Raw genomic sequence first — 22,890 nt, forward strand, 5'->3', positions numbered from 1 at the left:
AAAAGCCGCTAAAGATCATGACTTTTAGCGGCGCTTTTTTCGCAAACTCCGTTAAAGACCATGACCTTTAGCGGCGCTTTTCTCGCAAACATCGCTAAAGACCATGACTTTTAGTGGCACTTTTTTCACAAACGCCGCTATAAAACAGACCTTTAGCGACGCTTTTCACATAAACGCCGCTAAAAAATATAACCTTTAAAAAGTATATTTTAATTAAATAATATTTATTTTTTGTGATTAATATTACATTATGTTTTATTTTTGAAATTTGAACTTTAAACTATATACTTTTAAGGATAAATAAAAAATATTAATTAAATTAAATTTTCTATTAAAATTTTAACTTTAAAACTAAATATAAAAATTAATGAATTTAAATATTATGTTTAAATAAATGGGCATTCTACTTCACAGCTTGTCTAATCTATATTAACTCGGCCAATTATAAAAGAAGCTACAAAACTCGTAATAATTAACCATCATGGTTAAAGAAGCTAGTACACAAACCCTGTTTCCATAACACAAAATTCAAGTTCTGACTAAGATGAATGACCAAGGAATGCAACATTAAATAACGTTCCATTTGAAGAAGTGCTAAGCCTTGGCTTTTCCAGCTTGAAGGGATTGAATCCTCTGCCACACCTTCAATATCTAAAGGATGCAAAACCAAATGATCAGATTAATTGTCACTTTGGCAGATAAATCTAGTTACAATCTATTATCCACACCGAGGTGCCTAGATTCTAGACTCTAAAGTTTGATATTAAGAGGACATAAACATTTTCCGGTGGTTTTACAATATAATTCAACACAATTTGATTTCATATCTAGAGCACATTAATAGAAACTCATACTGATGGTTGTTATTCCAGTTTAAGAGATACAAACTTCCATAAAACCCAAAAATCATATGGATTCATGTAAAAAGCATATGATAAACGCTAATAGTATTAGTTAAAATATTGCATGATGTCTGCTAATGAAAAAAAGGATATCCTTAACATCATTTTAAAGATCAGCCAGCATGCAATAGAGCACATAATTAAAAAAATTTAACTAGAGGGGCAAATTTAAAGGTAAGCATGGACTTGACTCTTCAAAAATGAAACCAAATTTGGTGTCTTCAAATTAAGAACTAAACATCGCATTCACGGTTTTGCAGTCTAACAAACATAGACAAAGACAACAAAATTAAAAAATTAACAAGCTGAAGTAAGTACTTAATTATCAACTAGTAATCTTACTTTAGCAATTTCAGCTTGTGTAAGAGCACCTTTTATGTCCTGTTTGTTTGCTAGTATCAACAAGGATGCTCCTGATAACCTCTGCAACACAAAGAAAGCATAAGCCACGCTTTACATTGCACGGCATTAGCTTGCAAGGTTTTGTTTTCTAATATTTATTGCAAAGAACCTCAAACTGTTATAGTAAGATGGATAGCTTCACCATAATGAATATAAGAAGTGCATTTGATGGGGAAAAAAACAAGTCAAATTAACATCTTACCTCTTCCTTTAGAAGATTATCCAGTTCCATTTTGCAATCATCTAATCTTCTAAGATCTGAGCTATCAACAACCCAAACCAAACCATCTGTTTGCTCAAAATAGTTCCTCCAATATGATCTTATAGTTCTTTGACCACCTACATCCCATATATTCAGAGTATATCTGCCGAAACCCAAAATCAAATCTAATTCAACATTACAAATCATAAATATAATGAAGAAAACTACAAAAAGAAACAACCCAAAAATTTTTATTTTCAAACACTTGGTGAGCTCAGGTAGTTAATGATTAGAAATTGTTAAAAAATGCAAAAGTTTTACTTCTGGTATGTGATGGTTTTGATGTTAAAGCCAAGAGTAGGACTAATTACACTTGTATCCTCTCCGTTAATCTTCAAAACAATCGTGGTCTTCCCTGAATTATCAAGCCCAATGTGCCAACAATTCAGTATAATTATGAATACAAATTATCGAATGAACAAAAAGAAGAAAAAAATTGAAGGGAGAGAAAAATATGAAACTTACACCATAAGGATTCGCATTTCCTTTTCTTTTCTCTTGATTTTCTGAATGATACTAAGAAGTCCCATTTCTTCTGCTTACAGCAAAGATAGAAAGAAACTAAGAAAATTTTCATAATGTGATAAGCAACAATTTTATGACTGTGCATGGAAAGAAGAACTCATAGCCGAAGAATTTGTGGAAAAATTGCTTGAAACCAAGTTCATGGATTTTAATTAAAAACAAATAATCCATTAAAGAAAACAGTAACATCAAAGAAACCCCCATCAAGGTTCCTTATCAATCATACATATAAATTAAAAAAAAAAATGAAATTAAATAAATACAATATATATATATATATATATATATATAACTTTTTTCATGAAGGATGAACCTTGTTAGGTGAAAGTCCATTAAAACCTGCAGATTTCATAGCAGCTTCAACATACAATTTAGACGCAATGTTTGCACCTTTTTCCATCAAATCCCGATTTTTTAACTTTCTCAAGCAGATCATCAACACCACTGAGTTCACTTTTGCCTCGCATTCCATTTCTTCCTCGAATCGCCTGAACTCATCCACTGCAGCTTCCATGATCGAGTCAAAATAATCCTCTCGCTTGTTGCATGGTTATTTCACTCCTTTCACTTGTTTTTCTTCCTCTAGCTCCAAAGCTGCCCATGCTTTGTAAGATTCGATCTCGAAAAGCTTCATTAGGTCTTCCATGCGGATGGATCGAAATTCTTGTTGCCTTGTAAAGCTTGATTTGAGAGGAAAGTGAATTGAGAGATGAGAGCTTCCATGGCTGTTTGATGAATTCAAATGCAGATCTACCTGGGAAAATTGGAAAGTAGCAAAAGCGGTAGAGAGAAACACCTAAATGGTTTTGAGGATACTGATTTTAGGGGGGAAATTAGAGGTTTCGGGGGGAAATTTGGGGATAAAAGGGCGCCACTTTTTTTATTGCATTTTTTGTGGCGTTTTTATAAAAAAACGCCGTTATTGCATATTTTTTTGCAGCATTTTTCATAAAAACGCCATTAATCTCTATTTTATATTTTATTTTCATTTTTGTATTTCATTTTATTTGTTATCAATGTTGTTATTTATTTATCAATTTTTTAAATCTAATATTTAAATATATCAAATGGTTTAGATTAAATATTTTTAAAATAAAAGTATTAATTGGTTGTATAAAATTTTATCATTTAACAAATATCAAGTAAACCTTAAATCTTAAATCATTTAATATATATAAAGTTTATCTATTATCTCTTAAATTTTAAGATATTAAAATTAAAATTATCTCTTTTACAATCATATAATAAATTATTTAATATATAAATTAAAAACACTAATTAATCTAAACCCTTAATCCTTAAACTCTAAACTCTAAAATCTTAAAATATAAACCATTAACCCTGAACCATAATGTATAACCCCTAACCCCTAACCCCTAACCCCTAACCCTTAAACTTTAAACCCCAACCCTTAAACCATAATACATAAACCTTAAAATAGTAACTCATAAACCTTAAACCCTTAATCATATACCCTAAATCGTAAACCCTAAACTATAATGATTAATTGATTCAATATTTTTAAATTAATATTATCTTTTTACAATTATATAAGAAAATATTTATCATATAAATTAAAAACATTAATTAACTAAACCCTAAAATCTTAATCCTTAATCCCTAGACCCTAAATCCTAAATCCTAAAATATAAACTCTTAATCCTAGACCCCTAACCCTTAAACCATAATCCCTAAACCCATAATCCATAAAACTTAAAATAGTAATCAGAAACCTTAAACCCTTAACCATATGCCCTAAATCATAAACCTTAAACTATAATGATAATTAATTCAATATTTTAAAATTAATACTATCTCTTTTACAATTATATAAGAAAATATTTAACATATGATGTACATCAACATCCATGTGATGTTTTTTAGGGTTTAGTATTTTAGGGGTTATAGTTTAGGGTTTAAGATTTTTTAAGGTTTAAGAGTTTAATGTTTTAAGGATTATAGATTAGTGTTTATGATTTTTTTGAGGGTTTAGGGTTTTAGGGGTTATATGACTTTTAGCAGTGTTTTACCGAAAGCACCGTTAATGCTCCAGTTTTTAGCAGTGTTTTACCGAAAGCGCCGCTAATGCTCCGATTTTTAGCGGCGTTTTACCGAAAACGCCGCTAATGCTCCGATTTTTAGCGGCATTTTACCGAAAGCGCCGTTAATGCTCTGGTTTTTAGGGGTGTTTTTCCAAAAGCGTCGCTAATGCTCTGGTTTTTAGCGGCGGTTTATGCTCTGTTTTTAGCGGCATTTTAACAAAAAACGCTGCTATTACTCTGTTTTTAGCGGCGTTTACCAAAAACGTCGCTATTGCTCTATGTTTTACAATTTTTGTGGCGTTTTTTGATAAAACACCGTTAAAAATGCCGCTAAAGCCCTATTTTCCTGTAGTGCAAGATTAATGCTCTATTGATTCCTTTTATCGATTGTATATACGTATTAGATACTCGACAACAACAATGCGTTGTGCTGGTGAGTCAAAACATAAGAGGTGGAACTAAGGTATTGTCGGCAATCCAGCTAGCCCAGGATGTTTATGATGTTAAGAAAATCGACTTGGTAGATCAAATGCTATGAAAACCACTTTGGGATGTGAAGCCTGTTGAGTTATCAGAGGGGCTACCACCTATGGGAGAAGTGGGTTGTGCATTAGACTTTGGAAGAAAAGTAGTGATGCAAACTAGGCAGTTGAATCCAGTAATGCTACAAACGAGGTATAACTTAAACACTTATCTAGTGTTTTACATTATGACTTACTATTGACTTGTAAAAGACATAGGGGCCTTTTCAAAGTTTTGAAGCAGGTAAGCCAAGGGGCTTACAAACCTGAGTTGGTGATAATTCTCAAGGTTAACCTGATGTTCAATGTGGGCATGTTTAAACCTATTTATATAGATCAAGGGGATCTTGATTGAGGGAAGTCACAATAGAGGCAAGTAAGAGCAGTGAACTTTTATGATCGAGATGTACAAGAGAGCAATATAGTTTGAGTTAGGCGATGGCAAAAACATAAGTTGAGGCAAATGTTTCGAGGGGTAGAACTACCCGATAGAGACTAGTTGGAGACTGTTGGATATGGTTCCCTAAATGTAGTATTTTTATCTATATACATTTATATTTTTTCGAATAAATTGGTTTAGTAAAATTATTCATGAATTACATTAATACCCTTTATGTATTGTCCTCAATGGTTTTTGCATGCAAAGCAAAATGGAAGCAAATATTAGCTCACTAGTTGTCTAATGTTCAACTAATAGTAAGCAGTATCATGTGATTGGATCATAATATAGAAGGACAACTTATATTAGTTGACGAATCTAAACATGTCATTAATCTAATTGAAAATAAGCAAACCTTTTGATAGAATAATGTAACACCCTATACTCGGTTCAGTCGCTTGACCCGAGTTATAAGGCACTACAACAATAATCTTTAGATATTTTTCATAATTTCAATCAAATTCAAACAAACAATTTATATTCAATCATTTCCATGTTTTTCAATCAATTTTGAACCTAATTCGAACTTATTGAACATCTAAAATAAACTAGAACCAAATCTAGATTAAATTGAAACTTCTACAAAATTCTGAGTAAAAAGTGCAAACAGGGTTCACACGGCTATGTGGCCAGGCCGTGTGACAGAGCCTAGGCTGTGTGGCTTAGGGTCATAATCATGTGGCCAAAGCATGTACAATTCAAAAATAGGGTCACACAGTCGTGTCGCAAATTATGTGTAATTCGAAATAAGGACACATGACCACGTTGCAGACCGTGTGCAATTTGAAATAGGGATACACGGTTGTGTCACCAGACCGTGTAACATCCTGTGATCATGTGGAAAATACCTGCACCAAAATTTAAGAATCACAAGGCCATGTAATAGCCTTTGTGTACCCAAATTTCATTTAAAATTAAGTTAACTCACATTCAAAAGCTTCGGTTCTAAGCAATACAATAACTAATGATCAAACTTATCCAAAATGTGCTTAAAAGAGTCAAAACATACCAATTCACACTCAACCTATGTCCCTAACCAATATGCCCTCATTGGCGTATCAAATCAAACATAACAAAAATCATTCAATCCAAGACATAATCAACTTGTTAACTTTATTTAAACATTCAACCAAATCCCAAAATACCTTATGTCAAAATCATCCAATTATATCAAGTTTCTAAAGGCTAATATAACCAAATCAAAGTAATAAGTTTCCAAAATACAATTATCATTTCACAACAATCTATCAAAAAATGCATCAAATAGAATTCTGCTAATTCAAATTACCAAACATCCATAAACATATTTACATTTCAAATGGCCAAAACATCACCAAGATACCTATTAACTTTAACATATCAAAGCCCTATTTACCTGCTACTTATAACCAGACTAAAATGATCAGAAAGCTACCAAAGTGATGTGATGGCGGATAGTGTGATTTCCAAAACCGATCCAATTAACGACGCAGATCCAACAATATACAAGAAGAAAACCAAAAGAGGTAAGCTGATATAAAACTTACTAAGTTCATATAATCAAACATATGATACCTTTCAATTTAATTATAAATCATATACAAAAATGAAACTAACTATTCCTTTATTGAACTTTCCACCGATACATAGTACCTGATAATCAATTGTTAAAGGATGCCATAGCGTCTTTTAACTATGGTTTGAGTCCTATTTATAATGATGCCATTTTTCCTTCCAGCCATGGTCTTACTCACTTCTGTCATGATGCCATAGCGTCTTTTAACTATGGTCTTACTTGTTTTCATCATGATGCCATAGCGTCTTTCGGCTATAGTCTTACTCGTTTTCGTCATGTTTATGATAATATATATAAAAAAAACATAAATATTTAAATTAAACTCAATAAAAAGATTGTAATAAACCTATTACGAACTTACCAATACACGATAGCTAACGACATGCGACGACGATTATTTGACGACCTTTCTTTTTCCTCATTTATCAATAGATTAATCCATTTCTTGATCTAAATATAATAGTTTAATTCAATTAACCAAATTAAACATCTTAAAACACTTAAATTTATGAAATCAACCCTTTAATGACATTTTCACATTTACCCTAAACTTTCACCTTTTATACAATTTAGTCCCTAAAATCAAAATTCTCACAATTATCACAAATTAGCCCAAAAAACACTTATGTCGAATTCTATATGGTCCCTAAATAGTTCACTTTTATCATTTTATCACAAGAATTACATGATATTTTGCAATTTTAACAACTTAGTCCCTAAACTTTAAAATTAACTAAAATCACTTTACAAAATAGTCATATTTAACTATCAAACTTAATAATCTATCATAAAAATTCAAGAACAACACAAATTCATCTATAGTAAAATTCTAAGCATTTGACGGTTTTACGAATTGGTCTTTGGGTTAGATAGATTAAGCTACAACGATCTCAAAAACATAAAATTACTAAAAACAAAATCAAAACCAACTTAAATGCAATGTTACAAGCTAGCTGAACTTCAAGCTATGAAAATGGTGTTTTTCCCTTCTTCAAAAATCGGTGGAGAGCTTATGGAAGATGACAACATGTTGGTTTCCTTTTGTTTTATTTTACTTAATTATTTAATTACAAATTTACCTTTTAAAACTTAATCTAATTTCATGCATCACCTTGTCCTAACCATCTACTAAAAGTCCATATGGTCTAATTACCACATAAGTCCATTAATTAAAATTTCCATAGTCATTTAACACTTTTAACTATTAGCAATTAACTTTTGTAGCTTTTACGATTTAACCATTTTTACTTAATTATCTAAACGCTAAAAGTTTTTAACCAAATTTTATTATAGCACTTTAATAACCTTATAAATATTAAAATACTGACTCACTGATCGAAATTGTTGTCTCGAAACCATTGTTTTCAACACCACTTGAAAATGAGTTATTATAACTAATATGCCATTTATCAATTCCAATTGAGGAGATGCTTTGTCTTGGGCATCGGAGTGAATGAATCTTACAATTAGTTTTGGGAAAAACCCCTAGAAATAAGGATATTTGGCTTTCAACAAGAAAACTCAAAGCATGCTTTGGAGAAACCATTGTAACTTCTTTTTTTTTTTTACTTTTTCTAAGATGAAATCATGAAAATTTTTGTTGGTCAGAGTCATTTAATTTTACGCTTTTATATTATAGCATCATGATATTTAAATCGATTGCAAAAGTATGTTTATGCATATGTATGATAAGCATGTCATATAGTTTAGGAAAAGAATATCATATGTACTTTTCATGCATTTATTAATCATTTATGATTGAAATCAATCATTAAAAACCTTGCATGATTTTAAAAGATTGAGTGGGAGAAGATCCCTAAACAAGACTTACGACCTTCATCAATAGTCTCTTGTGATGGCATTATAGTTGTTAAGTATGCCTCATATTTTAGTCAAATTTGAGAGATAATCTTTCAGTCAAACTCTGTTTATTTGTTTTAGTCAAACTTTGATTTTTTTAGATTATTTTATTATTATTTAACCTACGAATTTAGCCTATAAATAGGCTCTTTTACAACCTTAAAAAATACACCCATTAAAATATTAGAGCTCATAACACTTTTGAAGAATTTTGTGTTTATGTTTTGAGGGTTCTTTGTTTTCGGGTTTCAAGGTTTAGTTTTTATCTCCATCTTTTTGTACTCTTCGTTCTTTTGCCATTATAGTAAAATTATCTTTGCTCGTGGTTTTTTATCCTCTTTGGAGGGATTTTTCCACGTTAAATTTGTGTGTTCAATTTCTCAATTTCTTCTACTATTTTTTTTTACTTGTTTGTTGCTTAATTGGGTTGATCCCCAACAAGTGGTATCAAAACTAGTTTAATTTTCATAGATCAGCCTGTTTAGAGATGGCAGCAACAAGGTTTGACATTTGAGAAGTTCAATGGTGTCATAAATTTCAATCTGTGACAATTTGAATGATCATAATTCTAGTTTAGACCGGCCTAAAAAAGGTCGTTACTGAAAAAAAGCCTAAGAATCTAGATCAGATAGAATGAGAAGAGCTTGATGAAAAAGCCATGTCTATAGTCTAGTCGTGCCTCGCGAACAGGGTATTGCAGGAGGTATTGATAGAGAAAAGCTCATCCGCCTTGTGGAAAAGTTAAAAACTCTTTATGTGACTAAGTCTCTAGCTAACCGTTTAGTGTTGATACAATGTTTATTTATGTTTCGGATGAACGAAGGTGAGATTCTTAGAGATCAGATTAGTCAATTTATTACTCTTTTGAATGATATAAAGAATGGAGATCATGCTATGTTATTATTGTGCTCTTTACTCTCTTCATACAAGACTTTTAGGGAGACCCTAATTTATGGAAGAGACAAACTCTTATTCGAGGATGTGAAAGGTCATTTTTTGAGTAAAGACAAACTCGACGATGAGTTTGGTTTGGATAGTAAGGCAAATAGGCAAGCTTCCATTTTGGTAGCATCAAAGAAAGGAGACAAAAGATGTCGCTATTGTAAGAAATTAGGTCATGTCAAAGCAGATTGTTATAAACTGCTAATTAAAAGAGCTATTGAGAATAACGAAGAAGATGTAGTTGGTGTTAATTTGGCCGAAGAAAGCAGTGACGATTTCTTGTTAGTGTCAATGAGCGATAGTTCGAGCTTATGTCCAGGTAGATCCCAGATTTAGGATGTTCTTTCCACATATGTCTTAAGAGAATAGTTCTCCACATATAGTTCAGTTGAAAGTGGAGTTGTGCGCATGGGAAACGATTCATCCAATAAGGTATGTACCTGATTTACAAAAGAATCTCATCTCCTTGAGTATTTTAGACTCGAAATGTTGCAGAATCAACATTGAGTCGAATGATATTAATGTGTCTCGTGGGGCTTTCGTTTTGTTAAAAGGTAAATGGACCGTCAGTCTTTATATTCTGGAAGGTTCTACAATGACTAGTTAAACCAGATGTCCTATGTCCGTTACGGAGTTGAAGTCAACTCGTTTAGAGCAGAGACAATGTGGTCATAAAGGGGAAAAAAGGTATGATCGTTTCATTGAAGAGAGGTTCTTCTTTGGATGCAAATTTTGAAAAGTTAGGGCACTGTGTTCGCGAAAATTAGGCTTAGGTTAGTTTTGATTTGACAGTACACAAGTCGAAGGCTAGAAGTCTTCCAGCTTCCAAGCACAGATTCAACTCAGTTAATTCTTTGTACAGTTCATGATAGGCCCATGACGGACTTTGGCAAAGATGGGATTGTGGAAATACGAGACAATGTGGAGATTTATTGAGTATGTCTCATATTTTAGTCAAATTTGAGAGATGATCTTCCAGTCAAACTCTATTTATTTGTTTTAGTCGAACTTTGATTTGTCTAAATTATTTTATTATTATTTGACCTACGAATTTAGCTTTTAAATAGACTATTTTACAACATTAGGAAATACACTCATTAAAAAATTAGAACTCATAACACTTTTGAAAAATTTTGTGTTACGTTTTAAGGGTTTTTTGTTTTCGGGATTTAGTTTTTATCCCCATCTTTTTGTACTCTTCGTTCTTTTTCCATTATAGTAAAATGATTTTTGCCCGTGGTTTTTAATCCTCTTTGGATGGGTTTTTCCACGTTAAATTTGTGTGTTCAATTTTTCAATTTCTTCTGCTATTTTTTTACTTGTTCGTTGCTTAATCAGGTCAATCCCCAACAATAATTTAACTACCCTACAATAGGATTGTCGTGTGGATTTCATTGAAGAGGTTTCCCAAAATAAAGAAAAATTATCTTGTAATCGTATGATAGTTGGCAGATCATGTTGTAGGTATTATCATGCGATATAATAAGAAGTTCTTTAAAGAGGACAACTAGTCACAACATGTCATCCGGTGAGATTGTCCCACGATAACTTATTTGTGTACATGATGCGATAGGTGTTGAGTTGATGATTATACACTTAAGATCTTCTAGTTAAGTAACTTCTTACGAAGCTTTACTTAAGCTAGAATGATGATCAAACGTTAAACGATAATTAGTATGTGTGAATGCCTAAAGAATTAGGTTCATATATTAGTTAGGTGGAAATCCATGTTCTTATCCTTGTGTGCGTTGCTTTATTATGGCTTTTTCAGTGCTTTCGTTGCTCCTTTGTTTTGGATTTGCTTGCGGTTTATTTCGGTGCCTTAGAGAAATTCTTTTGTAAATTTTAATTTTTGAGAGTTAGGCTAACTTAGGCAGATTTGAAGCAAAAATATCGCCTACGGCCACGTGATTTGCCAAACTAAAGTTCTAACCCCGTGACAAAGCGTCGTGTAAGCCAAAAGAAAAAAAAAAGTATTGACTTCCAATCTACTTATTTGGAACAATGTTGGAGAACCTTACAATCTTATATTTAGAATTGAAAGCTTTACAACCCCATATTTAGCATTTCTGTTTAGTTATTTGGCATTTTGCTTATGTGGCCAATTTAAAACTATAGGAAAATCATGTAAAAAAAAAGATAAAAGGAAAAAGGTATCGACTTTCACAATGCTTTTCTAAATAAATATTGAATAATCTTATAATTCCATATTCAATATTTTTATTTACTTATTAAACCTTCAACACTTATAACATTAGCCACTTGAGTAATTTTATTTATTTTAAAAATATTATATAATCTAATTTAATAAAAATCCTTATTATCAATTGAATTTCGATTATTAAACAAAAAGAGTGAAGAGACTAAGAAGATTAAAAATAAAGTACAAGTTAAATTTCAAAAGTGGAAAGATTAGACCAGATAAATAATATAAATAATCAATTCTATTATTATACCCATTTGAAAAATGAAAAGAATAGCTTAGATAGTGGCATATAGGTAAATAAATGGTGTAGGGCCGGATGAAAAAGGAACACTACCCTCTACCTTTATAAAAAGCGGCGATCAATTCTAAAATTTTCCCTCAATCTCAACGCAATTCAAGTTTTCGAATTGAAGCTACGGTTTAACGAACCAGCGGGAAACAACAATCCAAGATCCACTGCCAATCAATGGTAAACTTTGCTTTCCTTCTTTCTTTTTGAACTTTAGAAACTGATAATCTTATTACCTATCATTTGCTTCAATTCTTTTCATCTCCGATCTGGAATCGCATCACAATTGATAAAGGATTTGCTGCAATGAGCGTTATTTTTCGACTTCGTTTCCGCTATCTCTAAAACCTCGCTAATCTTTAATTTTTTTTTATATAAAGAAAACCATGCTCTTCTGCTTCATCTCTAAAGCAAATGATTGGAAATTTCGTGTTTTACTTGCAGTGCTGGGGTTTGGGTTTTATTTTCTCTGCCTATTCATGAATGTTTGCGCAGTTTCTCTTTTTGACCTTTTTTTAAAGGTTTTACTTGTTTTGAGACCCAAACCTTTTTATTTAATGTCATGCAATTCGAAAATTCATATTAAATAAAAAAAAATGATGATCCGGTTTAAGTCGATTAGAGGGTTATAACTTCGAGGTATTTGATGTTTTGATTTGAAATCTGAAATTAGGGGTTAGCTTTGTGTAGCTTGACATATACTAATGCTGTGTGGTATGGGCTGACTGGTACACATTTTCGCAGGACGGGCATAATTTGGAAGACTCAAAGCAAAGCACTGCTGATATGTCTGTTTTCGTGAGTTTACTCAACCCTTTTTTATAGCATGTAACAATAACCTGCTTTTAATGTAGGCTGTTTTGCTGGTACCTTGAGGGCATATCCATTGCTAGTTTTCGTATAGTCCCGACTTTTAGGTTGCAAAGTCGATCAATCCTAGTGAATGAGTATAATTATAGAAATTATTTGCTGTGCTTCTCGAGGTCGTCTATTTTAGGGATTTAGTTAACGATTTTTTTGACTGATTGTTTTTTTTTTTTAGGTGCAAACTCTTCTTCAACAAATAGTGAGTTATAACTGGACCCATTCTATAGTTGTTTGAATATATCTCAGTAATTGACAAATATTTCATTTGCAGCAATCCAGGTTTCAAACAATGTCGGAGTCCATCATCACAAAGAATATCCTTTTCGTATATTTTTAAATGTCATTGGAACATGTTCTTTTTGTAAGATAGAAATTGTTGAATATGTGAAGTGTCATTGAGTTGCTTCATTACATAGATGATAATTTCGTAGAAAAGGTTGTCTTATATTTCTTCGTTTAGCCTTTTCATTGTATTGTTGTATGAATAGGTTGAATTGTCTAAAATAATCTGTACTTTAGTATCAAATTTGTCAACTTCTTGGGAAATCTTGGACTATGAGGCTAAGCTTTACGAGATGGTGTTTTGCCGGTTGAGTATGAAATAAGTTAGACCCTTTGTTACATTTCGTAGTATCATATCATTAATTGAAATAGAAATAGTAAATTAGTTACTTTAGTATTACTCTGAATTGTCTGACATCTATCGTTTACTTAACTTCAAAGCACTTGATGAAATGGGAGACCGTATAAATGAGCTGGAGCAGAGCATCAATGACCTAAAAGCAGAGATGGGAATGGAGGGCTCTCCATCCCCTTTAGCCCCACCAAAGCAAAAGTCAGACGGAGCGAATCAAGAGGATGACTCTGCATAAAACTTGGCCAAAGATTGTATTTAGCGGTTAATTGTGAATGTAATTCGTTCTAATTTGGTGATATCTTGTTTTGAGACTACTTTCGTGCAAGATAGAGCAGGGACATTACTATGTGTCCCTGCTTTCCAGTTTTTTTACATGTACCAAGTTTTTCTTCGGTGAATTGGGTTGTTTTGGCAATTTTTAGGGGGAATTTAATGAATTTGAAGTTTTTACTGTGCAATACCGGGCTTGGTTGAGATGCTGTTAACCCTGAACCTTAATCTGTGGACAACCCCAAATCTAATATGCTAGATGATTTTTATTTTTTAAGATAATTTGTCCTAGCTTACATTCAATCTAGAAATACATTTCAACATTGTCTCTAGTTACTATGGATCTTATTAATCCGTCAATTTAGCAAGTTGTACGTTGGGTTTTTATGAATTGGGTCCATTTTGCTTCAACGTTTTAGGGCGATTTCGGTGTGGATTAGTTTTGGGTTTAGATGATTTCGATCTTAGCTTTCAGTTGTTTTTAATTTGGGTTCTGTGGTTTAGTTATTGGGTGTGGTTTTAGATCATTAGGGACTCAGTTCAATTCAGAGTTATGTTAATTTGGTTTTGAGTTAATTTTTGTATGATTCAATTGAGTTGAGTTGAATTTGGGTTGAGATTAATTCAGATAAATTTTTGATTTCAGGTAAGAACTGCTAGCTTTAATAGTTATTTCATGTCTTAAAGCTTTTCTTGTATTAGACTTGTTCAAAGTTTTGGCAATTTGTCTAAAATTTGAAAAGATTGGGACAAAAATAGTAAGTCTGAATAATGAGCTTTCATAAGGAACATAAATTCATTTAAAATATGAGTCGAGCTTAAGTTCTGAACCTGGTTTAACCTGTTTTGATGTTCGTAATATGCTATATTTTTACTTTATTTTTTAGATAATGATAAGGCTTAATTAAGATTCAGTCAGTCATTTAAAAAAAATATAAGTAGACTTGGACAAAATTTAAAGCTCATATTAAGGAGAAATAGGGTTCACCAGGATATCTTTTCAGAAAAACTGAAAGGGTCAGAAAGAAATACTAAAAGAAGGTAAAAAACTAAAGAGAACAAATCTGGAATTTGAAGAAACAATTTTCTTTGAATTTTATGAATGATTCACATGACCTTGATTTTCTGCTAAAACTACCTACTTATACAAATACATCAATCCTCAACTGCTGTTAACCGAAAATCTAACAACTAAACAAACTAACCGTATAAGCTAACTGCTTAACTCTCTGCTGCCTAACTTTTCAGCTTAGTTGTACTTTAACAGGGTCTGATAATATGTCTTCCTTAACCGAACCGAACTAATGAGAAACCCATTGAAAGTTCATGGCATTGTGCTTGTACTGATCATTATACGGTTCCTACGGGATTTTGTAATAGCAACCTGTGGTCGAACTTCGGAATTTGACAGTGGAACATATCATGTCATAATACGTTAGAACTAGTTTAGATGAATCTGTTGTTTAATGATTTTTCGAGCCAAAAAAATAAATTGTGAAGCATAAAATATAGAGGTAAAATAAGCACAAAAGGTTAATCTCATAATAATCCCACTTTATTACTGTATTTTCCATGTTACAATTACTAATGACGGCAACGATTGATGGCACTGCAGCCTCGGTCGTAAGGGTTAGCTTCAGCCCCTGGCTGACAGTTATAGTAGGACGCACCCCTTCGAGAGCAGGGCACGGTGTCCCCTTGCAGAGCCCCGTAGCTTATGTACCGATTGTTGCTTTCCAATACGCACCGGCTAATCTCGGACTCCATCTCCAACTCACCCATCGCCATGCACACGGCCATCCAGCCCTGAAAGCCGCTGCCCTCTGTCTCAACCAAACCGCTCGAGTGGACAGTGAACGAGGTGGCGTTGAGCAGTGTTGTGAGGAGTAATGAAACGCCAAGGAGAAAACTAGAGGTATTAGCCTTTTTTTTTTTTTTGTTTCTATTGTTATGGCTGTTTAGGTTGGTTTAAGACAAGACAACTTGTTTTTAAAGCAAATAATGAAAGAGATGGAAGAAAGACGTTGTGCTGCTCTGTTTTTCAATAAAATGCCACTTTATTGACTCTTGGCCTGTTGTTCTAAATAACTCCTGCAAATGGCATCACAGTGGATTCTGTTAATAAATTTTTAAGCAAAATTTAGTATAATGTCAGTAAAAAATATGAACTCTTAATAAGTATACACAGGATGTTACTTGGCCCCAATATAAAAAAAAAAAAAATCTTCCATCTCAACCCAAGGTTACTCCTTAATTGAAATTTTAGAATTTGATTACAACATTTAAAGGGCATTTGTTTCACGAAAAATTATCTTTATATTTTCTTTACAGTTATTTTTTTAGAAAATTGACTTACGTTTATTGATTTATCTTTTAAAAACTAAAGTTAATTTCCGAAAAAAAATCATTTAAGAATAATTTTATTTTTATATAAAATGAAATCAAACTAACTATTATTATATTAGCAATAAAATTTTAAGTTTTAAAAATATTAATATCAAATATTCTAATTTTCAATTTTATTAAACATTCATATTTGATTATTCATATTAAATAATATAATAAATTATTAATATGATTAATATAAATAATTATTTTAATAAATTATTTAATATTAAAATTTATTTTAATGACAAGTTTAAATAAAATTTTAAATTTTAACTAATATTCTTAATATATTAGTGAAAAAATATTTATGTTAAAATTTTTAATTATAAATATATATTACAGTTTATAAATATTTGAAAATAAAGTTTTATAATATCAAATATGAATATTGGTTTAAATTATGGTTAGCTTCATCTATTTCTTCGAACTCTAATGTGTCACTATCCTCTTTCATATATGTAATTTAAATTAAGTTTTAATTAGATGTTGTTTATTATTATTAAGTTTATATAAGATGTTAATTATTATAAAATAGATTTCAATTGTTAGAAGAAAAAGCTATTACAATATTTTGTAACAAATATATTTATATTGTATTTATTTCATTAAGAAAACTTTTAAAAATGATTTTAAGAAAATTAACTAAATAATGAAAAGATTCTACACAAATCATATAAATACCAAAGCTATCAATTTTCCTAAAAAATCAATCAATTTCTCATAAATTGTAACACCCCATACCCGACCTGATCACTGGATCCGGGTATCGAATGCTACAAGGACCCGTTTGATTCCACTTTACACCCATAATAACTTTAATTACATATGAAAGCCGCTTTAACACATTGGCCTAACTACCACTAACATCAAACACTAAAGAACTTCCATAATGTTTTCCTATGACCTTAGTTTCTGTGTACAATGTCATTATTTACATATGATCTTACAACTATTGTGTTGCATTAACCCCCAAAACATAGATGCCACTTTATAAACACGTACAACTTTTTCTACTCTACACTGGTCTGGCAATGGCTGGCTTGGTCCCTCCTTTCAAACTCTTATCTGAACTTAGTGAGAATATGCGAAACAACATAATTTAACCCAATTACAATAGCACGAAAAGAAACATGTTTTAGGAAGAGAATTCAAGTCCTTACCTCCTCTTGGTATATCATGGACTTTACTGGAGTTGTGATTGTCTTTCCATTTCCTTTTTAGGTTTCTGTCGTCCAACTCTTTCTCGTTATGAGACATAATTGCGTTTCTTCGTGACATTGATTACTGAGTAGGGCTGATCTATCTCCACCTTATCCTAATCTCCTTTGTCTAATTTTTTTTCGCTATCCTTGGCGAATTGTTATCCACGAAGATGTCAACGGGCTTATCTCGTCCCCGCGGATCCTCACCTAATGATCCTTCATTAGATCCATTACTTTTCTATCGGACTTGATTGTTATTTCCTTGGTCTCAGTTTACATTTGTTTTTGGCGTATCCCCTTTATTATTTCAGAGAACCACACCCCATGGCGTACTCCGCATATGCATACTTCTAGTTTGGCGAATCCCCTTTATTATTTTTTCATTATCATTTCAATAGGCTTCTCGTGCCGTCGTACCCTCATACCATCATGGTTCGCGTAACACCCCTAACCCATATTCGTCGCCAAAACAGGGTTTTAGAGCATTACTAGAATTTACAGATCATTTAACAAAAATTTCACTTCATATAATATTCAACATTGATATACTTATTTTCTCGACATGTCACACTTGAGTTTAATACTCGTCTTAACTTATATAATTTTCTTGTATCAACATATTAAAGATAATCATATATGTACATGTCATGATACATGTCATGATACATATCATTCTTTTACTGTTTCTTCATAAACATATATCATTCAATTCATTATATCAATATTTCATGTACCATAATTTCCATGTATTTCATGTATATCGAACTTAACATTAATCAAATTCCATGTACATATACTTTCCACACCATGTGTCCATATAACATGTACAAATCATTATATATATTTCAGGCATATACGAGTAATAATTCATTTCAGACTCATATTATTTCATATTAGAATTTTACCCATTAAATCAATTAAAGTATCGCTGATTACATGGGTAGTACACTCAAGGTTTACAAATCTATAATCATAGATGAACATATTCATCAAAAAAATTCCATGTTCATATAGCATTATTTCATACTTCTATATATCATGTATCATCATTTTCATGTATTTCAGGAATATTCGAGATATAAATTCATTTAAACTCATATTTCTCATTTCGAGAGTTTATATCCGTTGAATTATTGAAATTTCGGTGGATACTCCTGTAGTACACACAAAGTGTACAAATCATTAACCCATAAATTCCTTTTCAGAAGTACCCATTAGGGCACTTATTCTAAGAACACATTTCTGAGCCATATATCATACAACAGGATTACCAGTCCAGGCTAAATCCTGTCTGTAACTTATGCTCTAAGAGCTTTGTCAGGATTACCAGTCCAGGCTAAATCCAGACTTTAACATATGCTTAAAGGCTCAATTAGGATTACCCGTCTGGGTTGAATCCTTTCGATAATGAGGTCAATAGGATTACTCGTCCAAACTAAATCCTTTCTGCAACAAATGCAGGACCTCACTCCATTTGGAAAATCACCTTTATCCATCAAAATCCAATATTCATACGGAATTTAACCTTTTTCAAATATTTCCTAGCATGTGTTCATTTCTTGCATTCATATCATTCATATTATATACATGTACCAATATTCCATATTCTAACTAATACAACATTCAATCTTAGCATATTTATATGCTCAATTAAGTTACACAAACTTACCTGACTAAATTGCAGAAATACCAAGTTTTAGGGGCATTTTGGTAATTTTTTATTTTCTCCGATTTTCACCCGATCTTGATCTAAATTAATAATTTCATTCAATTTATTAATTTAGACAATAAACAATTCATTTCCCTCAATTTGGTCATTTTTGATATTTTACAAAATTGCCCCCTAAAGTTTTACTTTTATTCAATTTAGTCCCTGAGCCTAAAACATAAAAATTAGCCATTTTAATATAAAATCATGCTAGATGAATATTTATATATATATTTTTCCTCCTCCTCCTCCTCTCCATTCCACATCCTTAATGTATATAATTCCACTATTTACTTATATGTTCATGTCAAGCTGTCCACTTGAGCATAGTCACTAAATTATTTATATCTTGACCTAAAAATTATAAATCAAGATCTGCTTAATGTTTTAAAAACTAGACTCAAATATATTTCTACCATAAAATTTTAGGAATTTATAGTTTAGCATATAAGTACAGTAAAATCTTCAAATTTGTCCCTGTTCTGCTGTTTGATAGCTTTGACCTTTCTTCACTAAAAATTAATTATCTCTTAGTACAAGGTTTGGATGATGTTATTGTTTATTTCTATTGAAAATAGACTCATTAAAAATTTAAAAATATAATTTTAAACCCAGAAGTATTTTTAAACAATTTTTAATGATTTTCCAAAGTCAGAACAGGGGAACCCGAAATCATTCTGACCTTGTCTTACAAAATTTATTATAACTCATAATTTACAATTCCATTTCTTACACCGTTTCTTCTATGAAAAACTAGGCTCAATAAAATTTAATTTCATATTTTATTAAACCTCTAATTCTATTTTCACAATTTTTGGTGATTTTTCAAATTTGAACCATTGCTGCTATCCAAAACTGTTTTAATGCAAAATGTTGATCACCAAGTTTATAACACCCTTATTTCCTTTCTCTACAATATTTCCCATCACTTTCTCTTATTTCTCCTCACTAACATGTCAAGAGCATAGAACCTTATATAAGAAAACTCTACTTTAACATCATTTCCATGCTTTTTCAATAATATCAAACTTAAAAATATTTTAAAATCTTGATGTTCTTACCTTGTCCTATTGATTTCAATCTTTAACTTGATTTTCTCTCTCCTCCAGCTTCTATTTGTTGAATCTAACTTGATATTCTATCCCCCCATAGTCTCCTTATTATTTTTCTCTCTTGGTAACTATGGAAATTCTTTTGATTTCTAGGTGAAAATGGTAAATTTTTGGTGAAATGACCAAATTGTAAAAAAAGTAAAACTTTCTTTTTTTCTCTCTTCATAGACATTGGTGCATGGGAAAGATGATGATGATTCTTCATCTTTATTTTCTTATATATACTAAATAAAATAATAATAAAATAATAAAATATCTGTAACGCCCCAATTTTTGAGATTTTCGGGGTTTCTGTAATTTTCAATGAATTTTAGAAATACTGTGTTTCGATTGTCTGGTGTGGGTCTGAGTATGTTGGTGGGCCTTTAAAAGACCCAAGAGTAAATTTAATTCGAGGCATTTCCTGAATTTTAGTTTTGGAGAGAGAAGGTTCTGGCGATATAGATTTTTAAAATTGAGGTGGTAAAATAGGACACAAAAAGATTTGTCGTAAAGTGGCATGTGGCGCCACCTAGGTGTTTGGAGAGTGACATGTGGATGATTAGGGGGAGCCAGAGTTCGAGTCACAAGGTAAGCGTGTTGTTACTTTTATTTTTGTGTGCATGTGCCGGGTATGTGATAGAGCTTAAGTGGAAATTCGGCTAGGGCTTTAGGAAGGTTGGGCCGTGGGTCTGAATGGCTATTAGGGCAAGCTTTATTTTCTTTTTGTTTTTCCGAATTAGGGTTAGCCACCTAGAGCCTTCACTTTCATTCTATTCTCTTCTCAGTGTCGCAAAAAGTCGAAAAACGCAAAGTTAGATCTCCTGAGTGCCGAATTCTTTCTTCTCTTCTCCTCTCTTCTTCTATTTTCTTTTTTTCCTTCTTTTCTTCTTTGGCCGAAACTTTCTTACCATTCTACTCATCTCCTCTTTCATTCCCATTCTTTTCTAAACCTCTATAGCCGATTGCCATAAAAGCCGAAATCCCAAAAGTTGTTTCTTGTGCTGATTTCTTCTAGCCAAAATCCTCCTATTTTCCTCATCTCTTTTGGTCGATTTTCACATCCTCTAAACCTCAACCCCTATCGGAAATACCAATGCAAAACCACCATACCAAATCATCTTCCTCTTTACAGTTTCAAAAGCCGAAAACACGATAGTTTTTAGGGACATATAGCCGAATCTTTAGATCTCTAAGATTTGATTTCTGCAAGTGTTTAAGGGCTGGATCTACATCAGATCTGAGTAGAAACTGAAGTGGAATCGTTTTGGTTGAAAGAACCTATGGTAAGTATTCAAATCTATTCTTTATTTCAGGTTTTAGAAAAGTCGAAATCCCTAAAGGCATAAGGAGGCTGTCGAATGGAGCTTAAGGCTCTAAGGGTTGTAACAATTGATTTTTTTTGATGTTAGTGTGATCTAGAGGCTGCTGATCGAAGGCTTGGACAAGTGGAACGACTAGATCGAGATCTAGCCACTAGTTTTGGCAAAGGTAGGATCTCAAGGGTCATATGTATTGATGGCCGATTATGGTAAGTAAGTTTATGATGTTTGCCATTATACTTTGGATCTGATATGTCTAGTGTCCGATTGTAGGATATCGTGGGAGATTTCAGTATCAGTTGTCACAAATCAGGTGTGTAAACGACACCCATTAGTAGACTAGATCGGTAAAAGTCGAAAAGTCGAAATGCTGAAAAGCCGGCATTTCAAGAACTTGCAAGCGTGCAAACGCTCGTGGGATTACTTGTATTGATAATTTTGGTAACTTCAACGGTAAGATTGCAAAGTGTGCAATTTCGTGCACCTCGGTGAATTTGGGCTTCGATGGGCCGAAATTGGGTAATGGGCTAATGGGCTCATTTCGGTAAAAACATCCGGTAAGTATTCTGAAGACACGTTAATAACTATAATGAGCATGAAACCCTAAAAAGATTTTTAAAATTACTGAAATACCTCTGTAAGGTAGAATTACAGTAATACCCCTGAAGGGGTAAGTTAACGATTACGCCCCTCGAGGGTAAATAACTGTTCTTACGCTATAATCTGACTGTCTTGCTGAAGCATGCCTTGTTAATTATATATATATTCTGCATACATGTCATACTGCATGGGGTTGGGTTTTGTTATGGAGGAAGAACCCATTCTAGTGGCTGTGCCACATATTCTGATATAAGCAGCTTTGCTGCGGATTATAGTTAGTGCCGCAACCGGTGCTAACACTGTAAGTGTAGGGATGGACGGAGGCAAGTGCAGGGTTGGATGGGGTTATCATGCATTAATCATATGAGACTGTTTTGTTATGGGCCAACTGTATTGAAATGGGCCCAACTGTGTTAATATGGGCAATGCCCAACATATCTCGACTTGTAATAGGGCTACGGCCCAGATTGACACTGATATGGGCTAGGCCCAGTATACTCTGATACTGTAAGGGGCTATGGCCCATATTAATATTGATATGGGCTAAGGCCCAGTTAACTCTGATTTCTGAATAGGGCTTAGGTCTAGTAGAGCTTGAACTGATTTAGGCTCTAGTTGGGTTTACTTTACACACTGAGTTTTCCAAACTCACCCCCTTTTTCCCATCTTTGCAGGTGAGCCTTATATCGGTGGACTTGGGGCTGGAGGGATTCAGAGTGGCCATGTGGACTGTTTAAAATAAGTGTTTACACTTTCACTTTTATTCTAGATTATTTCCTTTATGTTTTCGGGTTTTAATTTGTAATAAGGCCGCTTAAATTATTTTTAATTATCTTTAGTATGTTTTGATAGCTTAGATA

The 22,890-nt window shown here is 32.4% G+C and overlaps 2 protein-coding genes across 3 annotated transcripts; one reads left to right on the forward strand and one right to left on the reverse strand.

Moving 5' to 3' along the window:
- Positions 1 to 1,148: 1,148 nt before the first annotated feature.
- On the reverse strand, positions 1,149 to 2,096 carry LOC108468685 (ADP-ribosylation factor-like protein 2). The gene is made up of 5 exons (XM_017769554.1): positions 2,033 to 2,096; positions 1,828 to 1,939; positions 1,507 to 1,669; positions 1,245 to 1,325; positions 1,149 to 1,163 (listed from the first exon to the last, which is right to left on the reverse strand). The coding sequence occupies exons 1-5, from the start codon at positions 2,094 to 2,096 to the stop codon at positions 1,149 to 1,151; spliced, it is 435 nt and encodes a 144-aa protein (XP_017625043.1).
- A 9,880-nt stretch (positions 2,097 to 11,976) lies between these two features.
- LOC108468131 (heat shock factor-binding protein-like) lies at positions 11,977 to 13,907 on the forward strand. 2 transcript variants are annotated; one of them, XM_017768991.2, is made up of 5 exons: positions 11,977 to 12,125; positions 12,690 to 12,743; positions 12,988 to 13,011; positions 13,084 to 13,126; positions 13,539 to 13,907. In XM_017768991.2, exons 1-5 carry the CDS (start codon positions 12,123 to 12,125, stop codon positions 13,682 to 13,684), a joined length of 270 nt encoding a protein of 89 aa, XP_017624480.1. In that variant the 5' UTR covers positions 11,977 to 12,122; the 3' UTR covers positions 13,685 to 13,907. The 2 variants fall into 2 exon arrangements, with proteins under 2 accessions (XP_017624480.1, XP_017624481.1); XM_017768992.2 differs by lacking the exon at positions 12,988 to 13,011.
- The last annotated feature ends 8,983 nt before the right edge of the window (positions 13,908 to 22,890 follow it).

Source organism: Gossypium arboreum, chromosome 8 (genome assembly GCF_025698485.1).
Source record: "Gossypium arboreum isolate Shixiya-1 chromosome 8, ASM2569848v2, whole genome shotgun sequence".
Classification (NCBI taxonomy): Eukaryota; Viridiplantae; Streptophyta; class Magnoliopsida; order Malvales; family Malvaceae; genus Gossypium; species Gossypium arboreum.